This window comes from Taeniopygia guttata, chromosome 20 (genome assembly GCF_048771995.1).
Source record: "Taeniopygia guttata chromosome 20, bTaeGut7.mat, whole genome shotgun sequence".
Taxonomy (NCBI): domain Eukaryota; kingdom Metazoa; phylum Chordata; class Aves; order Passeriformes; family Estrildidae; genus Taeniopygia; species Taeniopygia guttata.
The window spans coordinates 4,388,659-4,412,905 of NC_133045.1; the positions used below are offsets into that span (position 1 = coordinate 4,388,659).

The 24,247-nt window shown below is 42.4% G+C and overlaps 1 protein-coding gene across 15 annotated transcripts in view; it reads left to right on the forward strand.

Annotated features, from left to right (window-relative positions):
• PTPRT (protein tyrosine phosphatase receptor type T) overlaps positions 1-24,247 on the forward strand; it is a 530,400-nt gene that overhangs the window by 489,386 nt on the left and 16,767 nt on the right. For 14 of the 15 annotated variants that reach the window (XM_072917006.1, XM_030288709.4, XM_030288699.4 and 11 more), the window contains 9 exons: positions 1,199-1,286; positions 8,825-8,901; positions 9,818-9,854; positions 10,763-10,860; positions 12,553-12,669; positions 13,945-14,099; positions 17,258-17,393; positions 18,530-18,679; positions 22,780-22,953. In XM_072917006.1, the coding sequence (XP_072773107.1) occupies positions 1,199-1,286; positions 8,825-8,901; positions 9,818-9,854; positions 10,763-10,860; positions 12,553-12,669; positions 13,945-14,099; positions 17,258-17,393; positions 18,530-18,679; positions 22,780-22,953 (1,032 nt within the window). The remainder of the gene's footprint in view (positions 1-1,198; positions 1,287-8,824; positions 8,902-9,817; positions 9,855-10,762; positions 10,861-12,552; positions 12,670-13,944; positions 14,100-17,257; positions 17,394-18,529; positions 18,680-22,779; positions 22,954-24,247) is intronic. The other variant, XM_072917003.1, reaches the window with a different exon arrangement.

Sequence of the window (24,247 nt, forward strand, 5' to 3'; positions counted from 1 at the left end):
CTTTTGAATAGGAACTCAGAGTCCCTTCTTTGTCAGCAGAGCTCGTGGCAGTGCTGCAGTGCCTGACATTTTCTACCCTGGAACCCTTTGCAGGAAATTCTCAGCGATCTGCTCTGCCAGGGGTTTGATCGTATTAAGTTTAATTGTAAAACCAGTGTTGTAGCTCCTAATTGTGTCTCTCTGCTATTGCATTCAGGCACATAACAGACCTGGGTGGCTTGTGAAGATGAATATAAATTCATTTTGTAACACAGCTGTGTCAAACTACCCGCTGCTGGCTGAGGCAGATGTGATTCTACAACAACTGTGGTATAAACCCTCTGTAATTCCCCAGGGACCAGAAATAATAAAACTTTCAATGATGATTTTAGTGATGTAGAATCGTGTTAGGGGGTACATCTGGGAGGAGGCAGTTCAGGAGGGGCTGCTCTCTTCACCCATGTTTTTCCAAGAAAGGCAGGACCATCCTCCAACTGCTGCTTTCCAGGCTCTTCCTTGAAAATCCCTCCTGGATGTGTCTCTAGGATAAAGTGGCTCATTTGAGGGTGTGCAGAATAGTTGTAGGGTTGAGCTGCAGGGAGGGTGGCACTGTGTGCTGCCAGTTCCTTTCCCCCTTCTTTCTTCAACTAAAAGAACAGATATTAGGAAAATGGCTGTTTATTCTCATGCTTCATGAGCATGCTTTACCTCATTTTTCCTCTTTTTCTTATACATGATCTAAAACCCTGAGCTGCTTTATCTTTCCCCAGAGAAATCCAGCAAATTGCTTCTATTGCATCACCCATTATCAACATAGAAATAGGAGAAACCACTCTATTTTCAGCTTAAATATGAAAGGCTGAGCGCTGCTTCCATCTGGGTTTTCCTAGAGGTGTGGTCAAGGTCTCCCCAAGCCTTGTTCTTCAGGGGAAATTAAGTTAACCTGTGACTGTGCAGCCAGAAACAAATCCCCCTGATCTTTTTAGATGCAAAGTAGCAGGAGGAAATGATTCTTGGCTGGCAGAAGACAAGAGATGCAACTGGTCTGCGGGAGCTCTGCTTTTCCCATTAGTGGAGGTGCCCTTTCCTCACCAACAGCCTCAGCTACTGAATTATTCAGCTCCTTTATTTTTGCCCTGCTCTTCTTCCTTAGGCCTCTTCTCCCACCTGAAGGTATTGGCCAGATGTTTTAAACCCTCCCTTACTGTTTGTTTTGCAGGCACTTCCCGAGGGACAGACGGCGTCCTGGGACACGGCCAAGGAAGACGAGAACCGCAACAAGAACAGATATGGAAACATAATCTCCTGTAGGTGTAAATTCACATTAAACTGAGCATCCTGTGAGATCTCACCTGTGTGCTGGGGAGAAGAGTGTGTTTGAGAGGCTCACCAGAAGCTGGCTAGCAGTGCTGAGTATTCAGTCCATTTGTTACAGGCTTTATTCCTGGGATTTATTTTATTTCATGTTTTTTAATCCTTATTTTTCATAGTATCATTGTGTGATGTTACACATTTTCTACCTGCCTTACTTTCTGCTTTAGGTTTGTAGCTCAAGGGCTAAATCCTTTTCTCACTTTTTATGTGATGATGTCCATTTTCTGTCTATTTTCAGTACAAAACCCAGAGCTTGCAGTGTCACAAAAGAGAGCACAAAGGAGCTGCAGATAGATCAGATTTTTAGCTGTGGCTCAGAGGCCAGGTTTTCTCCTTCCTTGTGGCTAGTAGCCAGTGGAGCAGTCACTGCTCATCCCTAGAGAGCAATTTTGAAGGATGGCACAAGCTTAACTTCTGCCTCAAGATCATAACAAGGCAACTGAAAATGCACTAAAACTTCTTGGCTTACTTCTTTCAGAGATCAGTTCCTGTTGATGTTCCAGGAATATCAATATGTAGCAGAACTGCAGGGCAGGGAAGAGTCCATAAAACCATTTAGGTCAGCTTTATTCTTCAAAGCAAGACTAAATTCACCTTCCTCATTTTTGTCAGATATTTGTGAAGCCTCTTCCAAAGTTGCTCTCCAAAACTGAGCTTTCCACAAGCTCTCCAGGCAATTTACCAGTGTTTCATTATTCCTGATAATGACTAGGGAGAGAAGGTGTGAGAATTAATTCTTTTCAAGGGCTGCTGAGCTGAATCAAGTTGGAGAAGCCAAGCTTGAAAGCATCAGAATAAGAAATCAGAATATAAATGAATGTGCCATAGATTTTCATGACTGGGAAAATCTATAGAATGCTCTAAGAGCAAAATTAAGTCATGCTGAGTGATATATTTCATAGTGTATTTTTCTTGGGTTAAAAATTTATTTCTAGTACAACAAATTGATTTTACAAATTTTTTTTTAAAACCACAAAAAAAAAAAAAAACACCACCAAAATAACAACAACAAACTCAAAACCCAACTTCTTCATAAAGAAACCTCCCCTCATCCGTAACTGCTCCTCTCTTTGAAGCTTTGAGATAAGTGATTCATGTGCCATTTTTGGGGAATGACATAGAATGTCTCAGTTCAGGGGCCCTTGGTAAAGATGAAGGAATCTGAAAATGAAGATTGAAGTTTGTGAGCCCTGATGCGATCCCAGTTCTGCTGCTGGCTTTGTGTGGTTTGTGAGCAAGTCACCAAGTTCACCAGTGTTCTTTATCCGTGTGGAAAATGGAAGTGACAGTTCTGGAATATTACAATTAGCATGGCAGTTGTCTCCCCTAATTTCAGCTCCTGTGAGCTTTGAGCTTTCTGTGTCCCAGTGGCAAAGAAGAGATGTCCAGACAGAGGCTCTATTCACCTGTCTGTACAATTAACTCCAATTAAATGAGTCTAAGACAGATCAATAACACTGGATTGAAAGTGGAAGTGCTGTGGTGTGACATGAGGAAGGAAATGTGAAAGAATTTGTTTCTCTGTATGATTTTGAAGAAGCACTTGGCATAATTCAAAAACTGAGGTGAAAAGAGACAAATCTGTGCAAAAGCTTCCATCTCATTCATGTTGAAGGTGATCACAAAGAAAACCTCGAATTCCAAGTGAAATGTGAGGAGTTCAAGAAGCAAAATCAAGGAAGATAAATGGGATGTTACCTAAAGAGAAGGTGTTCACAAAGACAAATTGTTGTCTAACGAAGAGTGACGTGAGCCTTTTAGCTCTAAATATAAATACAGCAGCAGTGCAGATAGGAGGTGATGAACTTGAATAAGGGAATGCAGAATGTAATCAGAGCTAAGGAACAAGAATCTGCACGGTGTGAAGTGTCAGAAAAGGAGCTCAAGTTTAAGGACTATTGGGAAGGATTTGGGAATAGGGCTGAGAGGGTGGAGTGGGCTTTCTTCTCTTCAAATATTTATCAGAACAAAGAGTTTGAGAAGGAAACAAGGGCTCTTTTAAAAGAGAGAATTTAGGAATATACAATAGTGATACTGAGAAAGCTTGGAAAGGAGAAGGAAAGAAGGATGCCTAAGGAAAGAACATATCATTCATCAGATCTTGTGTAAAACCATTGCAAAGTTATCAGCTGAGCCTGGAGCCAGACCCCACTGGTGGGCGAGTTGGGCAAACTCTCTGAGTAAAGTCAGGGGCAGGAGGCAGAGCAGAGGATGGAGAGCAGAGCTGAGAAGAGCAGGGCAGTGCTTCCCTTCAGGCAGGCCATGAATACAAATTGTGCTCTGTGGGTACAAACTGGGCAAAAGCCTGAGCAGAGGAGGTGGAACACAGTTATACCCTGAGCTGTTTTGCTATACTTCAGTTGTAGTTCTGGTGAAACCCAGAGCAGGCACTGCTTGCCCCTACCTGTTTATTTGGTAAAAGGCTGCATGTGGCAATTAACATTATTTATTTAACCATTTCATCCTTCCTGGAACAACAAATCCCCTGCCTTTTGGGGAGTGAATTAGAAAGTCAGGTTTTGGTCTGACTTCTGCAGCGGCTTCAGAGAGTGGTGTTAAAATGTGGGTTTGTAAGCCCTTGCAATGAGTAGCATTGCTCAGTGAACCACAGCAGATTAGATCGTGTCTTTACAGCCTCGTGGGTAACAGCACAGTTACAGGAAGTTTTACAAGGACTGTTTTACTGGCTCACTGCTCTCCCAGAGCTGCATTAACATCGCTCCTCTCTCTGAAAACCTCGCTCACACTGCCAGCCCCAACACCTGCTCTTCTTCTTACATTTGCAAACCAAGCTGCAGAGCAGCCTGAGAGCTGATCTGTTCATGCACAGGACTCAAAGAGCTCTCCAAGCTTTCCTTGGTTCCTTCCCATCTGTAACAGCCTTTGGAGCAAGAGAAGGAAAAGCTGAGCAGTGGATTTGGGGTCTGCATGACCACAGAAATCCACTGTGGATGGTGGGAACAGACTTCCCATGCTGAAGGAAACTGTCCTGCTTGAACTTTTTATTATATGAGCTTTACTCCTGCACTTTTATAAAAGCTGTAAAAACAAAGACAGTTGTGGAGATGTCAGGATTTTTTTAGGGGACAAGCGTAGGCAGTGTACCCATTTATGTGCTGAAGTAAAATGATTTAATCCTGCTTTAGGGCCCAGATATTGAGACCTTCAAAGAGCATCAGAAAGTGATTGTTGGAGGAGGGATGTTGAGCTGAATCTATTAGAAGAGAAGAGAAAATGTCCAGAAGCTATATGGGACCTTTGGTTCTATTTGATTTCTCTCCATCTTGCCCAGATTTAGAGCCATTACATTACAAAAGAATAAAAAACTCTCAGATAAGAGCTGAGGATGAGAAGAGATAGGATGGTGTGTATTGCTTCAGCTGATGGAGAGAACATTATGTGCCTTTCTTTTTTCCCTGGATTTGAAGTCTCATGATGATCCACAAAAAACTACAGAGCTGATGACAAAAAAGACAGTGGAGAAATTTGCTTTATTTCCTTCATGCTTTGGGTTGGAAAACTGAATTAATCTAAGCCTTTTGGAGTGGAAGAAATGAAGAAGTTTACAGCTGGCACACAGGTGGAGTGCACTTTTTGCCCACAGACAGGGATAAGGCATGAAATAAAAAAAGCTACATAGAATTCCAGATTTTGGGTTGGAAGGGACCTTAAGGCTCATCCAGTCCTACCCCTGCCATGGGCAGGGACACCTTCCACTGTCCAAGGTTGCCCAAACCCTGTCCAAACTGGCCTTGGACACCTCCAGAAGCAGCTTGTACCAGTGCCTGATGTCAGTATTGGATTTAGAACAGAAATCTTACCATTTCCAAGCATTTTTATTCCATGATTTCTTCTGTAGTGCCTAAACTCTTGCAGGTTTGTGTGCTATCCATGGAATTTGTGTGATATCCATGGAATTTGATGCTGACGAGGTGGGATTTATCCCGATTTTTCCCACCTGGATGTTACCCAGCTCTCCTGGCACACTCCAGGGTCAGTGGGAACAGAAAGGGGAGGACAAAGTGGGGATAAATCATCCTTTTGTCCTAGACCTGGGCTGAACCTGCAGAGCTGTCTGTGTTTCTCCACTCCTGCGTGGGGAGCCCTGACAGACAGACAGATGAGCTGCGTAATGTTTCGATGGCGAAAGTTGTGCGAGATTAATCCAGTGCTGGTGTCAAAATGAGATGTGGAGAAATTGCAATGATACTTCAAATGATCACTAATGGGAATTTTGACAGGAGTTTAAAACAGTAACGAATTTGTGCTAAAATGGGAGCACGGAGCTTTTCAGTGAAATTCTTGTCATTTTTGAAGTCTGTTTTAACCAATTTTCAGTCAAACTACCCTTCATATAAATTTAGAGTTCTGCTAACTTGCAGAAGGAATGGAGTAAGCAGGGGAAAATAAAACCATTTACACATTTGTTAAGGTTTTTTCTAATTTTTTTGTGGTCCTGAATGCAACTTTTTTTTTCTGTTTTTCCCTCCATTTTTAATGTTTCTTAGAGTCCATTTTCAACATGGATATGATGTCTGATAAATTTAGTGAAGAGTTGAGTAACACTTTCATTTCAGTCTGGCAAGAATTCTGTGTCCTTGGCTAGAGAAGTCCAGTGGATAAAGAGAAGGATCAGAAACAAATTTTAACCACTGAGAGAAGAGGCAATAAATGCATTTGCTGTTCTTTAAATAGCCCTTTAAAGTCTGTAGGCAAAAAACCCTAAGTACAAGATCCTTATTACTAAGAGCATAGTAATTTGCCTTTTTTTTTTTTCAGTCAAATCCTAAAGTTTTTTTGTGGAAAAAAGAAATTTACAAGGAAACTTATTTTATGAACTTTTATCCAGACTGTTCTAAACTTTGGAACAAGGATAAAGATACCATTAAGACATCATTAATATTTTGTGTGTTTCACATATGCACAGATTTTTTTTTTCCTGCTGCACTTCTCTCACTTGTAAAAGCAATAAATCTCCCTCAGGAATTAATCTAATTTTAGTAAAATACGCAATGAAATATTTTGAATTCTGTCCTCCGAAAGCAAAGTTCAACTTAAAGCATTTTTCATTTGGTCCCAAAATACGATTAGACCTGAATGTCTCCTTTTAAAAACAAACAAAAAAATAGCATTAATCTTCAGTTAAATTTCTTCATCCTTTATGTTTTTTCCCATATTTGGCTTAAAAAAAAAAAAGGGGGAGAAAAAGGGAAACAAACAACTTTTTTTTTCACCTACAGAGCATCTTTTCCTTAGCCATAATTATCCATAATTGCCTGGAATCATGGAGCTGCTCTCAATCTGCTTCCCAGGTCTTCCCCATTCAGCTCCCTCTGGATGTATCCATCCTGCCTGCTTTAACTTTCTGTCCAAAGAGTGGCTCAAAGTGCTGAAACTTAATTTTGATGTTTGGCTCCATTAAATGAAGAGAGGCAGGTGCTTCCTCAGGGTCATTCAGAGCTCTCCAGCTGCAGACACTGTCTGTGTCCCTCATTAAAAAATGAACCTGAAATTCTTTTTCCCTGTCATTGGAGACGCTTTTGGTCTCATCATTTTTGGTTCTCTTGTTGCAATGAGTTGAGACTTCCACGGTGGTGTTCTCTTGGGAAGAGTCAGTATTTTTCCCCTCCCAGGCATTTGCTCCAGGGTTCGCTTTTTCTTTGCTTTTGCTCCATGTGGCTCCTAACAAGCTTAGTTTGCTGCCTGGAATTGCAAGTGTGAAATTGTCTGCGGGAGTTTCCCTGTATTTCACCCACATGTCCGGTTTAATCAGCTCCTTGTCTGTCTGTGTGAATTGCTCTAAGTATAAATTCTTTTGTTGTCTGTGTAACCACATGATTTACTGCGACTCCTCCTGCAGCTGCCTTGAGTGCAGGTAATTGGGAACATCAGCACTCGGAGAAATGTTCCCCCTTCCCTGTGTCCACACAGGTTCTATTTATTAATACAAATATAGCAGAGCTTTTGATGGATTCACCTGCAGGACCTTCTTCGAATGCAGATATGGGATTTGATAAATGCAGCAATGTGGTTGTATTTTTTTTAGGTGTGTAAATCTCACCCAGTGGCTGAACGGAGTAGAATCATTCCTTTACACGGCCAAATGAATATTTAATATATGGCCAAGTCTTGGTTTTCAGAACTGCTCGCACATCTGTCTTCACAATTATTATCTGATTCTACATTTAATTAAGACATGACTAAACCCCTTTTGACTGAGTTACTGCAGAATTACACCTCATATTTTTATGTTTCATTGCTATGATTCTTTTTAATTGAATGTAAATCGTGCTCAGGCCTGTGTTCTGCAAAGTGCTGCTAAACATTAATGCTGCTCTGACTGAGAGCTATGCTCCATAGAGCTGGTAGGGAGGAAATAAACTTAATGGACTCGATATTACACTTCTTTTCAAAAATCATTTAAAAATGTGCACAGCGTGGCCAGCAGTGACCCCCATAACCCAGTAGCCTCTGCCAAGCAACTGGCCCTTAGAAGCAGTCCTGCAATTAGCTGCATACCAGTGCTGGGATTGCCAGAGCAAATCACATCAGCAGCCTGGCTCTGGAGGATCTCCTGTGACAGAGCCCCGCACCAGCTGTTCCACAGAAAGATCAAAATATTCCCCCGGTGGAAAATCATGACATAATCTGCCCGCTGGGGTAGTTCCTTTCTGCATCTGAACTGTGGAGCATGCTGGGAGATGAAAAGATTGATCTCTGCTATTTTATTGCCTTATCTAAAGTAACTTTGAATCTCCTCAAAAAGATGAACATTTCTGATTATGTTGGTTTTTTTCCACACTGCCTCGATGCCATTTTGCTGCTCTGAGTTCTGTGGGTTGCATAAAGGAATGTTGCTCTGATTTAATTTGTATTTCCTTCCCGTTTCTGATTTTTTTTCCATTTTTCATTTGCAGGGTTTCATTTCCATTTTACCCTCCTTAATCTTTTATATCTATCGTGATCTATTTAATTATGTCCTGGTCTTGTTAGTTTTAGCTCTTGCCTCAGTTTCCATAGATCAGATGAACCCAAGGGAGTTTGTAGCTTCCAAGCAGAAAAATTGTTTTTGTCATGGAGATACACCTTGCAAAGACCTGTCCCAAACCTCCCAAACCAGGCAACATTTGTGACCTGTCTCAAATCTCCATATAGATTATGGTGACAGCAATGAATTTAATGAACATAGAGTATGACTAACTTAAGGATTTAAACATCACATCTTAAACACAAAACAGAGGGCTTTTAGCAACAGGAATACATGGGATGTTATTCCATTTTTGATTATTGTAAATATTCAATTACCATGGTGGGATTTTTGAGGCCAGGAGTTGCCCTTTGTGTGTCCCTTTCAGCTCAGGGTATTCCATAATTCCACGATACCGCCCTTGCAGGAGTCAGCAGATACAACAGACCGCTTAGAAACTCCTCTTTATCGTTACTGTCACTTTTTTTCCTTTCCTTCCTTCAGATGATCACTCAAGAGTGAGGCTGCAGCTGCTGGATGGGGACCCTCACTCTGACTACATCAACGCCAATTACATCGACGTAAGACTCCCGGACATCCCCCCTGTGACAAGCCTGCTTATGAATTTGGTGCCTCTGACACAGGGACAGGCTGTGGATCTGATATGAATGACAGCTGAACGTTGTACAAACATGGTGTTGTGACAGGGAGAAGGTTCTCAGTCTCCAGTTTATTTTGTCTGACCAATCTGGGCAGATGGAGATTTCCTGTGTTTGACAGATCCACCAGCAGAAGTGGGACGTGGGCTAAATGATGGGTGCAGAAATCAATATCAGCCCCTCACAATAGAATTAGCTGATATCAGAGACTTGCCAGCTACTCACAAAGTTGTGGTGCAGAAGGCATGTATGTAAACAGATTGACTTTTTTAAAAGTGCTATAAAATGACATTGGAAAAGCAGCCTTTGTCTCACACACAGTGATCCAATGTACGTGCATTTCTTGAATGCAGCTCTTAAGTCACAGCAACAGGAAATGTTTAGAATAGTTTCTTGAAAGGATAAAAGATGCCCTCAGAATTTTCACAGAGACAAATTCATACCTTTCTTCTTTTCAAACAAGAAGATGTAGTGTTTTGCCTATCTGTTTTCAGTGTTACTTTCAGGTAACATAGGATTTGTGTTTTATTGTGGAAATTCTTTAGAAGTTCTCCATTCCTGTCTTATCTTTGGCATGAAGAGATTGTGTTATTCATCTGAGGGAGATGCCTCACTTAAAATCTCTCAGGGCAGCCCAGTTGCTCGCTCATTCATTCATTCATTCATTCATTCATTCATTCATTCATTCATTCATTCCATAACCAGTTAATTATAATATATTACATAATTATACACTGTCCAGAGGGCAGCAGTTGGCACTTGGAAATTACCAAATCCCTGGTGGGCTTTGTCTGAGCTGTGATCTCACAGACACTCATCTATTTTCTTTTTTTTCCAGGGGTACCATCGGCCTCGCCATTACATTGCTACTCAAGGCAAGTTCACTCTTGTATGTTTAAATATTTGTAAACCCACTGCTGGTTTACACTGTTGTAGGAGCTTTTTATGGGGTGACATCATCTGTTTTGGGGAACATCTGAAAATTTGTTATATGGGCAAAAGAGGGAAGGATATAGAATTTTCCAAGATCTTTATGGCACTCAGGCTTAAAACCTCAGCTGCAGGAATAGAAAATGCCACAGACTTAGAGGTGGCAGCACAGCCTAGAATGTGTCATTTGTGCATGGAGTATGAGGGGACAGCTACAGGGGACTTTGTGGGTCTTGGGCTTGCCCTGCTTGAGGAGGGCGGTGTGAATAAGCTGTGACTGATGAGCCTTTGAGGGGGGCTCGTAAGAAATTCATTTGAACACCACCTTCTGCAAGTCACCTGAAGAGCTTCCTGTAAGAAAGAAAATAAGGTCAGGGAGAGGCTCTAGACTGATAAACCTCTTGTGAGCACTGGTTGGTTGGCTATTGGAACCTAATTTTTTTTCTGGGGGAAACTTCAGGAAAGAGCTAATTTCTGCATGTTTCCTTCCTCCTTCATAATTAATCAGTACTGAACTGTGAAATGCTGTGCTGCAGGTGTGAATTACAGCACAGCCTTAATACAGCTTCAGTGTGGGGTAATCCTTGTCCCATCACTTATACAGAATTTCCTGCTGGAGCCATCACTTCTGTTGCCACCATGCTGGAACCTTAAATACCTGCTGGGAGGAAGGGTTTTAGGTCCCAGAGAGCTCCAGGCTGTCTGTGTCTGTAATCCTGAATGACAGAGGGATGCTCTGAGAGACAGCAGGACCCTGTGGGAACAGGACAATGGCTGGAGAACAGCTGGAAGGGGTTATTGGCATTCCATGCACTCTCTTGAGATGTCCTTTTTGTCTTCTCTCCTGCCCCAGGGCCGATGCAAGAGACAGTGAAGGATTTCTGGAGAATGATTTGGCAAGAAAACTCTGCGAGTGTTGTCATGGTCACCAACCTGGTGGAAGTGGGCAGGGTAAGGTGCCACTCCCAGCGTGTAAAACCTGACCAGGGCTGTGTTTAACACAGCTGCTGCTCAGGAGAGCCCAGCAGCAAAATGCCTTTTGCTTCCTGCAGGAAGGGAATGAATTCATCCACTCTGGGTTGTTCTGTAAAATGCTGGATTTTGTAATACTTAGCTGCTTCCCTTCCAGACTAATAAGGATCATGTTTCTGCTGTAAGTCTGGGCTTTGGCAGAGTTATACACATTTATGCTAGCTCAGAAGCGGTCTCCTTCCTCAGTACAGAAGGAAAAATGTACTTCTGTAATAGGTATTCCTTATCTGATGATTTGAATACTCCTGTAAAAATCCAGAGGAGTGAGGATGTGTGACTCTGTGTGAGAGTCTAAAACCTGGAGTTCCTGAGGTCACTGTTCCTGGGGGTTGAGGTTTTTATGGATTCTGAGACCACCCAGCAGTGTTGGCCTCCTAAACACTCAGCAATTCTCTCTCCTGGACTGACCTGGACCAGTCATCCCTGTGTCAGCACAAGGCAATTCCCAATGGGACCAAACATGGATAAATCAAAAGGTGTAGGCTGGACCTCAGGAAATAAGAAGTGCAGAGTGTCTGTGACAGCTTTTACCAGCATTGTTTTGGTTTTAGAGATGTTCTCAGCCAGAAACTGGATTTCTTAAAAAATTTTGTCCTGATGTTTGTCACTTTCCATTGCTTTGGTACTTAGAAAAATTTAAATTATCGTTTACTCAGAGCCATTAGTAATTCAGCTGCTTTGTGTTTGATTTCCCTTAGATCTCATGGTTGAATGCCATCTGCTTCTGTTCATTTATTCCTATTTATTCTACTTTACCTTCTACTGACACTTCAGTTCAAAATAAATGCCTCTGTGTAAAAGAAAAAAAAAACAAACAACAAAAAACCCACAACAAACCTACATTAATCATATTTAATATTTATAAAACCCCTTTCAATTATGACTGGAACTGGAACATGAAGCCTGCTTTGCTGCAGCTAATTGCTTCAGCTTTAGGTATTGTTCCACTCTTCATGCTAGAGCATTTAATAACCTGATAGTCTTTGTTAGCCTAAATATCCCTTCTGGAGCTTCACAGCCTTGCTTTTATTTCTTTTGGTGGTTTTGCACATGGCTCCTAGAACTGGGATATGTTTACCTGCTCAGGAGATTTCTCTCATGAGCCTTAGCCTAAGCCTGTCACAGCTGGTAAAATGCCAAGTTTGTGTCCACATCTGATAAAGGAAGCTCAGAGTCAAACAAATTTAGTGTCTCAAATGTATCCCACAATCCCCATGCACTGAAATTCTTTGGTTAAACAGAGAGAGTTCAGAATTACAGGAGCAGTAGCAAAGATTTTTCTCAAAAGGGATGGTGGTGGTGACTGTCAGGTGTTCTGTACATCTGATATGGGCCAGGCATGTATGGAAATTCAAAAAAGATTGAAAAAAAAATCTAAATGCATCCTTTGCATTTGTACGGACAACAAAGGGAACTTTAAAAAAATCCTGCTTGTGGTTTCTATGTATGGTAAAGGAATTTTGATCTAATTTATACAGTTAATTTTGGCAACTCTTTGCATCAGAAGAAAGCCCAATTTTCATTGGCTTCAGCTTGAAAGTAGAGGAAAATGTAGGTCAGCTCTGACTCAACTTGAACTAGTTCCTCTCAATATTTTCCTTTTGCCCCCAGGTGAAGTGTGTTCGATACTGGCCAGATGACACAGAAGTCTATGGAGATATTAAAGTCACATTAATTGAGACAGAGCCATTGGCAGAGTATGTCATACGTACCTTCACTGTCCAAAAGGTAAGGAGGTCTTCAGGCAGATGAAATTGCAACACACTTCATTTGTGTTCAGAAACTCTGGGAAACACATCGAGAACGCTCTTGGAGATGGGAGCTGTGCTATTTGGACAGGCTTCACTTCAGCAAACTAAATTTTTGACAGGGATTCCATTTTTGGACAAATGATTTTACAGGAACATCTTGATGTAGCCACGAAAGTAGAATCCACAGTGCATAAAGTTTAACTGCATCCAAAAGGCAGCAGATAGCTGATGGTATGCCAGGAATAATAACTGCCTTGTTTCACAGTGGCAAATGGCAGAGGAAAAAAGGTACCACATAAACTGGATGCCAGCTAGGGTCCCTTTTCATCAGAAATGAGAATCTAACAAAAGCAAGAGTATAAAAACTATCCCCAAACCAGCAGGATTTGGAAGATTTTGTTACTTGTAATTAGAAATTGGAAGTCTAAGTGCCAGAGTATTCCAGGTCTGTCCAAATCACTTTCCAAACACTCAGTAAGTGGTTTCAAAGCTTTTCCAAAATTCCTGGTCAATGAACTTCAGCCACTCTGGGAATATTGTTTCAGTTTTCTGATACATCAGTTCCATATTTCATTAAATAATTGAAAAATTTGGTGAGAAATGCTAATGCCAAAATCTGCCAGGCCAGAAGAGCTGCTGCTGGATTCCACCCACGTTTCCTGCAAAATAAAACACAGCTGACCTGGGGTTCTGGGTTACCCTTTGTGGGGCAGATAAAGGTGTGATTTTCACATACCAACAACTTGCTCTCCCCAGAAACGATGGTTCTGGCTACCAATTTCTGCCCTTTTCACTGCCAGCAGCATCTCAAACAGAGAAAATTTGGCAGGAGGTGGCAAAAAATCTGCTGTTACCTGGGGCATGCCCACTCTCAGTGTGTCCATTCCCCAGACTCTTGCTTCAATGCCTCAAATAGGATTTAAGAATGAATTTTTGGTGGTTTATTGCTGTGGGTAAACACAGCCATGGAGTGCTAGGGCTGAGGTCACCCTGATGAGGTGGGTATGAGCACAGGTTGGAACTGAAAACCTGCACCCACCTTCCCAGCCCTCAGGTGAGTGTAACCCACTTCACTGGGAACTGGAATTTGGCTGGAAACCTTTTTTAAAGGGAAAAGCAGCTTGGGAGACATTTCCATGCATAGTGAGAGCTCAGTGCTTGTTATCCCTCTGCACGAGGGAATGCAGCAGGGAGCAGAATATGCTGATTGAAGTCTGAAGGAAGAGAAATAGAGGCTGTGTTGTCTCCTCAGAAAGGCTACCATGAGATCCGAGAGATTCGGCAGTTCCACTTCACCAGCTGGCCGGACCACGGCGTGCCCTGCTACGCCACGGGGCTCCTGGGCTTCGTCCGCCAGGTGAAGTTCCTCAACCCCCCCGAGGCAGGACCCATCGTGGTGCACTGCAGGTAGGCCAGCTCTCCACCCGAGCCCCTCCTCCAGCTGCTTTCCCCTCTTTTCTTCTCGCCTGGCAATAACCAGCAGCTGTTTCGGGGTATCATTTGTGGGCCTCGCTGAAGCACGGACAGATGACTATTCAACGAATTGAAGTTGAAAAGAAGGTATATTTACTACAGCACTGGACACATGTGGAATCATTTCCAAAGGAATGTGCAAGGAGTCGTAGATTCCTGCTGTCTATTTATCCAGAAAGGTTTGATGTCACTGTTTAATAAGAAATGACACAGAGTCATCAGAAAGCTAAGTGGCATAAGCACACGTCTTTACTCTGAACCACTTCTTTTTTACCCTGATCAATACAGGTGCACCTGATTGGTCATTTTATCAATACATTTCACCTGACTGGCTAATTAACAAGATGCCCATTTATAAACGATCTTATAAGAATAACAAGAAAACAGGTATTAGGAAAACAACACCTCCAGGTTGTTTTTAATAATTGGCTACCATTATTTATCTCCAGCTCCCTTAAGTCTCCCAGGCCAATTCTGGGAAAACTTATCTAGTTTTCTCACTCTTTGACGAGGTTGTCATGTCCACAGTTTTACATATTCAGATAGTTTCTGGGACTCCTGATACATAATCATTAACTCCCTGGCTTTGTATTATAATTAGCTGAATGTCCATTACGTCTGTGCAGCTGTCCTCTTTAATTGGGTCGGTGGGCTCTGAAATGGGTCAGGGGGTTGTTTGAAGAGGAAGTAAGATGTCTTCCTCATGGTAAACTCTTCACCTGTGTCAAGCTGGCAGGACTTCTTGACCTGCTGGTCGGAGCCCAAACCCCAAATCTACTCTCATTCTTAGAAGCCAGTGATATTCATGGTTCTTCCCTTTTACAATACTTCACCTGTCATTCCTAACTTTGCTTCAGTTATCCCCACCTGGTATCAATTAATTTCCTTGTTAAGCTCTAATCACAATGGATGATCTTTGCTAACTACATTTCTAACTCAACACCTTGATTCATTTAAGCTTTTAATTAAAATACATAGTTTTCACTGTCTTAGTTGTATTCCTAGCTCAATCCCTTGACTCATAGCCAGGAAACAAATGCTTTTCTTCCCTAAAGTGGCAGATCTGGAGCCAAGCTTCCATGAGTTAGAGATGATGGGAGTAGGTCAGAGAGGACCTTTCAAATGTAGAAGACCCCACAGTGGTCTGTGCTCTGTTGGATGCTCGTAGCAGAGCTGGGGAACTGGTGAATATCTGGGACAGCCATTCCAGCCCTCAAACCTCATGTCCAGAATGGACAATGCTGACACAAATCAAGGATTTTTACAGCAACTTTGCTTCTCTGTACCCCCATGTGCTGCAGCTCAGCTTTGTGCCGCCATTAAAGGCCTTACCTGGTCTGGTGGAAGGTGTCCCTGCCCACAGAAGGCAAGTTGGAACTACACCATCTTTAAGATCCATTCCAACACAGACCATTCTATGATTTTGTGTTTTTATGGTCTGAAATATTTGTCTGGCTGACAGCCCATGGGCACCTTGGCTTCCTGAAAGCCCAGGAGTTGGGTGGGAATCTCAGATTAAAAACTTCCAGCTGGCAAAATTAGCTGATAAATAAAAGGAGTTAGATGGCTTCAAATGCAAGGAAAGGCATTGCTACAAAACCAGAGTTTGGATTTGTAGCAGCAGCTATGTCTGCAGGGCTCAGGGCATGTGTGAGCTAAAGAAGATGTGGCTTGAGCACAAGTCTAGAGAGCAGAGCTGGCTGTCTCAAAGTCTCACCCCAATCCATTCCATCCACAAGGAATTGCCTCTAGTTCCCATTCTGTGTCTTGAGAGAGAAAATATATCCCACAACTACATTAAAAAGGAAAATCAATTAAAACTTATATTTTCTAAGCAGTTTTGGATTTGGGTAGGTGTTTGTTTTGTTGGAATTTTATTATTTTTTTTTTAGCAATCAGTTTTATAATCAAGTAATGCTAAGCCTGAGGAATTGGCAAAAGAGATTTCATTTACAGCTGAGGGCCTGAGTTTGCTGCTTTGGTGCCATGGTATGGGGCTGGCCCTGGAAGGTGTCTGAACCATTGTCATTGTCACCAAGAAAGCAAGGAGATATTTTTCATCCTTCCCATTTTAATGAATCAATGCCATTTCCTCCACGTTATTTATCTGCTTTTGAATTTTAATGACTTGCTTTAAGTGGTAATTACCAAATTCTCCCCACTGATGCCTGGCTGGATAAGATCACTGTTCGATATTTATGAAGTGCCAGGATCCTCTAAATATAGAACTGTTAAAACTATTTGTTAAAATTCTGAAAAGCTGAGAGATAAAGGGAGAGGAAATGCCACTTATTCATTAAAATTCTGCAAATGAAAAATATCTTCTCACTATTCAGCAGTTGATTAATCTGGTCCATTAATTTATGGCCATTCATATCTCCTTGCTTTCGGCTCTGGTGGAGTTTGCAGTGCAGCCGAAGTTTCCCTGGTTTGAGCAGAGTTCTGCTTCCTTCAGAGTAATGTGAAGAGACGTTCTCCTCTCTCCATCCTTCACACCTAAGCAGCTTGGATGATTTCCCAGAGGGGAAGAAGGACACGATGACAACACAGTTTTGCAGGAGATGGCCTGATTCTCACAAGCAGTGGGGAGCTCTGAACTGAAGGGTTCAAATAGCCTCGAGCTCCTTTCTCTGTGATTTACAATCCATAACTTCAAATCACCCTCCTCAGGATCCAAACTCCTCTGGATTCCAAAGGGAAAACAAGCATTTGAGCTGGAGGACTGAGCTCTTTTCATCATGCCCACTGGAGTAAATCTATGCATGCCTTCCGGAGAGTCCCAGGGAAGAAAATTTCTGGAATTGTGTCTGTTTTGTACAAGTGACCTGACCTGTAAAATTATAATGAGTATTTTTGCAATATTTTGTTGATGTTTAATAACACAAAGCTTTTGTTTCTGCTTCCCTTTCAAGAAATACTATTTCCCTTCATTTTCTTAAATCCTACAACAGAGAAATGAATCCTGCAGGGAGCAGGAGCAGCTCCCAGGAGGAGACAGCGGTGTGTGTGCTGCTGTTATTCTCTCCTGCACAGAGCCCTGCCTCTCCACAGCCCCTGAGTCACACAGATCCTCCTGTTTTTTTCTTTTCCAGTGCTGGGGCCGGGAGGACAGGGTGCTTTATTGCCATTGACATCATGCTGGACATGGCAGAGAATGAGGGCGTGGTGGATATATTCAACTGCGTGCGGGAGCTGCGCTCCCAAAGGGTCAATTTGGTGCAGACAGAGGTGGGTGCCAGCAGCTCTCCCTGCACGAGGTGCTGCTTTCCTGTCAGCTTCTCTGCCCAGCAATTTATGAAGTCAACACTGGCTTGCTCTGTGCCTTGATTATGCAGAACTTTTGGTGGCTGAGCATGCCTGGATTTGCACCGAATCAATTCAGTGGCAGCTACTCGGGGCCTCCAACACAGGAGGGCAAGCCTTGAAGTTTAGGTCTGTGCATTGCTGATTAATTTTATTCTCATAGTAGGAAAAAAGAGCTCCTGAAGCCTCTCATGACTCATTCATAGGAATACTTCAGGCTCCAGTAGTACCTTGTGTATATCAATTACAAGCAAAGCAAACAAAACGTCTTTGATTCAAGCTTTGGGTGCTGATTAGGCAAGCTGCTCCATCACACAGTGCCTGCACAAACTCCTGTGGAACTGTTATCCTGTTGCACAGGTTTTATGTGTGTCCCTTAACTCCTTCCCTTCCTGAGGGACAGGACAATAGCCTGGAACAGAGAGGGGCTGTTAACTTTGTTCGACTTCCCATATTTACTTTAGGGAAAGAGTTTTACCCAAAATACCCAGAATGCGGAAGAAAACTATTAGTTCTGTACAGCTGTGCCAGAGAAGGTTAAATTGTGTATTAGGAAAAATTTCTTCATTTAAAGGGTTGCCTAGCTCTGGCACAGCTGCCCAGGGCAGTGGTGGAGTCGCCATCCTGCACGGATCTAACACACATGCAGGTGTGGCACTTGGGGATATGTTCACTGGTGAATTTGGCGTTGGACTCAGTGATCTTAGAGGTCTTTTCCAGCCTAAACAATTCTGTGATTCTCTGGTGTTATTGGAGGTGACCATTGCCTTGTGGGCAGAGAGGCTTTACACCCCGATGTCCTGCTCAGCCCACCCCCATTTTGTCCCAACATTCCCGAGAGTGCCAATTCCCCATTTTCCGTCTAAATCTGAAATGAACACGTGAGACCTCACACTCAATGATGGATGAAATATGCTCACAAAGCTGTCACACAGCACACTGTGTAATTTGTCTCCATGTGAAGCAGAGCCAAATATGCATACTGGGCATGACTTAAGAAAAATGAAGAGTTTCATGATCTATATTAAAAATGTGATTTTAATATCTCCTCCCCTGTGCAGGAGCAGTACGTGTTTGTCCATGATGCCATTTTGGAGGCATGTCTCTGTGGCAACACAGCCATTCCAGTCTGTGAGTTCAGATCCATATATTACAACATCAGCAGACTGGATCCACAGACCAATTCCAGCCAGATAAAAGATGAGTTTCAGGTAATTTCATATGTCTCAGTCACTGCAGTTGGTGTATTGAAGGTGTTTAATCAATTTCTGTGTGTTATTTTGTGATTTCCAGCAGAGCAGACAAGGGGGACACTGAGCCAAGGTCTGATTTCAGTTGATTTTTTTTTTTTTGTACTACTGGGTCAGGCACAGATTTGTTTTTGAGCGTGGACTATTCAGCCTTCAGCAAAGAAAAAATTGTCCCCATCACTCCAGTAGAGCAAGGGTACTAATTTTCACACATAATGTTGTACTTCTTATTTTAATGAGTATTTTGTTGTTCGTTTCCTTCCATAATTTATACAGAAACATTTATGCCTCAAGGTGCCTTATTATCCATTCTTGTGGCTCATATGGTGCTTCCAAGCTTTGACAATCAACTTGTTGACAACCTTCCACACAGGAGAGAGAGGGAACTCAGTGAGCATTATTTTGGCTATTGCTAATTTTCAATTAAATATGAATTAATCCCTCAGCTCACTGCAGATGCTTTGCCAGGTACCTGGTGATGAGATCCAAAATGATGGGCAGTAAAACTCACAAGTGCTCTATTAGTGCTCTTTGCTCAGGGCAAGCAAAAAAATGTGGGCCTCTCCTTTGTTTCCTGTCCCTGCTGCTTATCCCACCCTGGTAAATGGGCTTGGGACACTCCAGACGTGGGCCCTGTGCAGTTGTTCCTCGCACAAAGTGGAGAATTCACCCAGAATTCTGAACACTGAACTAAGTTTTCCAGTCTTATTCCCCATGAATCTATGATTCTTTAGCGTGAGGCTGAAGAGACCCTGGCACAGGTGCCCAGAGCAGCTGTGGCTGCCCCTGGATCCCTGGCAGTGCCCAAGGCCAGGTTGGACAGGGCTTGGAGGGGTGGAATAGATGGGCTTTAAAGTCTCTTCCAAATCAAAAAATTCTGTGGATCTCTGATTTTGAGCCAACATCGATGTGGAGAAAAAAAAGACTGTGGGAAAACTGGAGCAAGGTGAGTTTGATAGGAAAGAAAGAGACATCTACAATTTGTTGAGGCCACTCATTTTCAGAGTAAAAAGGTGGAGAGTGCTTTAATTGCTTTTCCTCTCCCAGGAAAGTGTCTTTGGCAGCAAGAGGATATCTTTTGGGATCCCCAGCCTGAGACAGAGGCCTCTTTTCCTCCCTCTCTATGTAAAGGCAGAATGTGTGTCTTTTATCTGAAGCCTTACAGGGAATCATCAGGGTTGGTATAGTGAGATAAAGAATGTGGATCCCAACTGATGGCAGTTCAATTAAAAAAAGATCTGGTTCTATCAAGTGATAGCAGGTCTGTAAAAGTGTTTCTGGTTTGCCATGAAGGAGCCAGAGCCGAACTTCATCAAATGCTGTTAAAAAAAAAAACACCATTAAAAAAACAGCCACCGCTTGCTGGGTGTATTTTGTCATGATATGAGACAGGATTTGTCACCTCTGTGCTTGTTCTTTTGAGCTGCCAGGGGCTGGCAGCTCCTGTGGGAAGGAACTGCTCCACTGTGCTTTGCATAAGAGGTTCAGTGTCTGTCTTGTTGTAGAATCTATTTTTACCGGATTTTGGCTCAGAGCATTCCTCAGCCCTGATTGTCTGGATTTAATGCAAAAACTGGTATCTCTGCTGCAATCTTTAGGAACCAGTTGATACAACTATAGATCTGTGCTTGCAGTTTGTGGTATTTAGGTCCCATTGGCCCTGAGGTAAGGCTGGATGTATTTCTCATGCTCTACATGTTGTCTGGACATACGAAAGCTCACTCTGGAGAGGTTTTGTAATCTGAATCAGTACAGGAACAGGAAAGAGAGGGGAGTAGCATAAAATAGGCAGGAGTAAATCGCTAGCAAATTACCTGCCTGATTATCTGCACTGTCAGAGATCTGAGATTTTATGTTGTTTCCCCAGCCAGGCTCCTTGCTTTCCATCTCTAGACAATGTAGAACCTGAATAATTTAGAGCAACTATATTATTTCAAGTTTTATACTTGGACACATTCTTTTATCTTGGATTGTTTGACCTTCCTCTTCATTCATAACCTCTCTGTGGCAGAAGTCTAGCTCTTCGTTAGGTGTTTTTTGTTGTTTTCTGGGGTTTTTTTTGTTTGTTTGTTTTTTTGTTTTTTTATTGGGGGGGGGGTGGCCTGTAAATATTTTGTATTCTTCTGTCTGCAGAGAGTTCACTGTTGGACTCCATGGGCTTTGCTCAGGAAGGGGAGATGCAAAAGTGGAAATACAATGACATCAGACAACCATTGATCTACCACCACTTAAGCACTGGTGCTAAGATGCATTCACTTTGATTTCTGAATTTTGATCCTTGCTGACCAACCTGGACTGGTTTGTCAGGAGGCCTCCACAATGGGGAACACAAAAGTAAAATAGATTTAAAGAAACATAGTCTGTCAAGCTGTGGAAAAGGCAGATAACAGTCAAAGACTGACAGCAAGGCCCCAGAGATTAGGTATGACTATGTAAGTGAAGCATCCTATGTGTCACTTCAAAAGCAAAGTAGCAATCTTAGTAATATATAAATCAAACAGATTTTTCTGTTAAAAAAACTCAAAACAACATTTCATCTTAGGTTTTTATAAGATAAGTCAGTAGTTTGAGGAATCACCAAAGGCTCTGAACAGTCTGACCTGCTGGGTGGTCAATACTCCGGGTACACCTGCACAGGACCCACCTGAAGAGGGGAAGGATTTGTGCTTCCACACAAATAAATTTGTGCTTCCATCCTTCTACCAAGGATGATAGAAACAGGAGGAGGTTTCACTCCATCACCAGCTCAAAGCTGCATCTTTTACCTGTGACACCTATTTCCAACATCTCGGAAAGAACAGCAATGTTATCTAGCTGCTCTGTGGGTTTAGAGCTGGAAATGTTTGGGAGGTGTATAGTGCTTTCAAATTTTGCTGGAGCTAACAATGTTAGGAAGAGTTCCTCAGGACAATCTGCAAAACACAACGTGTTAAACAGCAACAAGCTCCTTAGTGCTTCTTCCTTTTTATCTCTGGGATGCCAAATGTTCTGAAGCTGAGTAACACAGAATCCCCAGGTAGGTGCAAAGGAGAGACCTTTATTGCAAAAAAAAGGCCTTTTTAGGCAGTTACTTCATAATCAGTTACATCCCATTTAAGCACAACAAATGTAATTCAACCAACCACCATAAACCATGAAGTGAGCACATGATGGTTCTGTAACTTGTTTTTCTTCCTCTAATTCAGCTGAGTCACTTTCCCACAGCCCTTTTCTGCTTAGTTGAAGTAGCAGGCCTGAGCCATGATTTTACAAAGGTAACAAGGCCCTTATTTTATAAGTCTTTACCTATATGCAATAGCCAAAGTACTGCTACTCTGAGTCCCTTTAAAGCAAACATATTTTGCATATGGCAGTGACACAGTCTCAAACTGTGCCAAGGGAAATATAGGTTGGATATTAGGAAAATTTTTTTTACAGAAAGAGTGATAAAGTTCCAGAATAGCCGGCCCGGGGAGGTGGTGTACCGAAGAAATGACCCTTGAAGGGGGAATAACATGCTCTGTCTCCATATTGCAGAAGGCTGAATAAGTTGCTTTTATTAAGCTAAATTATATTACATTAATACTATAATAGAACTATACCATACTAAAAAGATACTAAAAAAACCCCATGACTGTCTCCAAACAGTCACAAAACAGCTTTGACCCAATTGGCCAATCAAGCCACACAACCATCACCAGTGTCCAATTAACAAATCACTCTTGGATAAACAATCTCCATAATGCATTCCACATGTGCCAAACAACAGGAGCAGCCAACAGAGATAAGAATTGTTTTCTTCTTTTTCTGAGCTTTATCACTGCGTCTCACAGCTTCCCAGGAAAAATCCTGGGAGAGAGAATCATGTCTCTCTCTGTCCAAGAATGTGAATACCACAGTGGTGGAGTCACTATCCCTGGGTGTGTTTAAAACAAGACTGGTTCAGTTGAGGTGTTGGGGCTGGGTTGGACTCAATTGTCTTGGCGGCCTCTTCCAACCTTGTGATTCTGTGACTCTTGGAAGTGAAGTGCAAGGCACTCAGCCTGTTTGTGTCCTTGCTCCCCTCTCGCTGCCCTGCCCAGACCCTGAACATCGTGACGCCGCGGGTGCGGCCGGAGGACTGCAGCATCGGGCTGCTGCCCCGCAACCACGACAAGAACCGCTGCATGGACGTGCTGCCCCTGGACCGCTGCCTGCCCTTCCTCATCTCCGTGGATGGGGAGTCCAGCAACTACATCAATGCTGCACTCATGGATGTAAGCACTGCTCTGGCACACCCTGCCATGACTTAATTCCCTCTCATGATGCTTTTCTGGGAGAATGGATCTAAAGAAAATGCTGACTTAGCTGTAGTTTCTGAGTTTGGTATCTCCAAATTGGGCAAAACACATGAATTTTCTCTTTGTTACCAAAATATGTCCTCCAGAGGATGATTATCCCAGGGAAGTGGTCACAGCAGCAGCCTGACAGGGTTCAAGAGGCTTTCAGGCAATACTTCTGGGCACTCTTGGGGATGGTGCTGTGCAGGGCCAGGAGTTGGATTTTTCCTTCCAATTATTAATATTACTGATAGTCATAGTAGTAGTAATAGTAGAATTAGCTTTATTTGCTGATCCCAGAGGGTCTATTCCAACTCAGCATATTCTGTTACATGCTGTTATTCTGCAATCACACATCCTAGTTCTGCACCACATTGGTAGAAAGTTTTTGACAAAGGCATCCCTCATTGTGCAGTCTGAGGCTGGATCACAGCAAGGTAGATGCACAAAAAAGTGGGGGGACAGCTTTTCCCATCCATTGGTTTTCTATCCACTGGGAAGAGCAATATTTGCCAGGTCAGCTGTTTGAAAAGGATAATTTGCAGTGTGGAGTGAGTGATTGATATGATCTTATGCAGTTAAGAATGTGGGAGTGCAGGGATCAAATGTGCAAAATATTTTCAGGCTAAAGGATGTGAGTTGAGCTGATGTGACTCTGTCCGAAGGCGTTTTCCCTCACTTTGTTTATAGCCTTCAATCTCACAGCACGGGTCATTTGTGAAGGATGAATTATGTTGATGGCTTCTTTTTGCTGTGCTGCCTTTGGACACAAATGTCTTTAAAGCCACTAATTATTGCAGTTGGAGTATGTGTAAATATGATCCAGGGTGAAATGCCATCATTTTTCCCTGGCAGCAGCAGGGTCTCTGTTTTTAAATTTTGTCTGTTCTTCAGTCTTTGGGAAACAGTGATACTGTTGCATTTAAGATACTCAGTCAAACAGTCACAGAATTTATTTTAGATTTTTTCAGCAAGATTGTGATGTTTTCATTGCAAACATGCCTAAGGAAGCTTGTTTTTTCAAAGTGTGTTTAGTGCTTTTGCACATCTGCAGAAGCACAATCCAGTCTTTGGTTTCTTAGGGATTGGGAATGTTTGGACATTTCAGCCCTTGTTACCTCAAATCACTTTGCTAATATTTGGATCCTTCCCCAAAAAATTCTAGTGGATTAATTTTTTTTTGGTACAAAGCAATTTTTCACCTGTCATTGAAATTCAGCTGCTATGATGT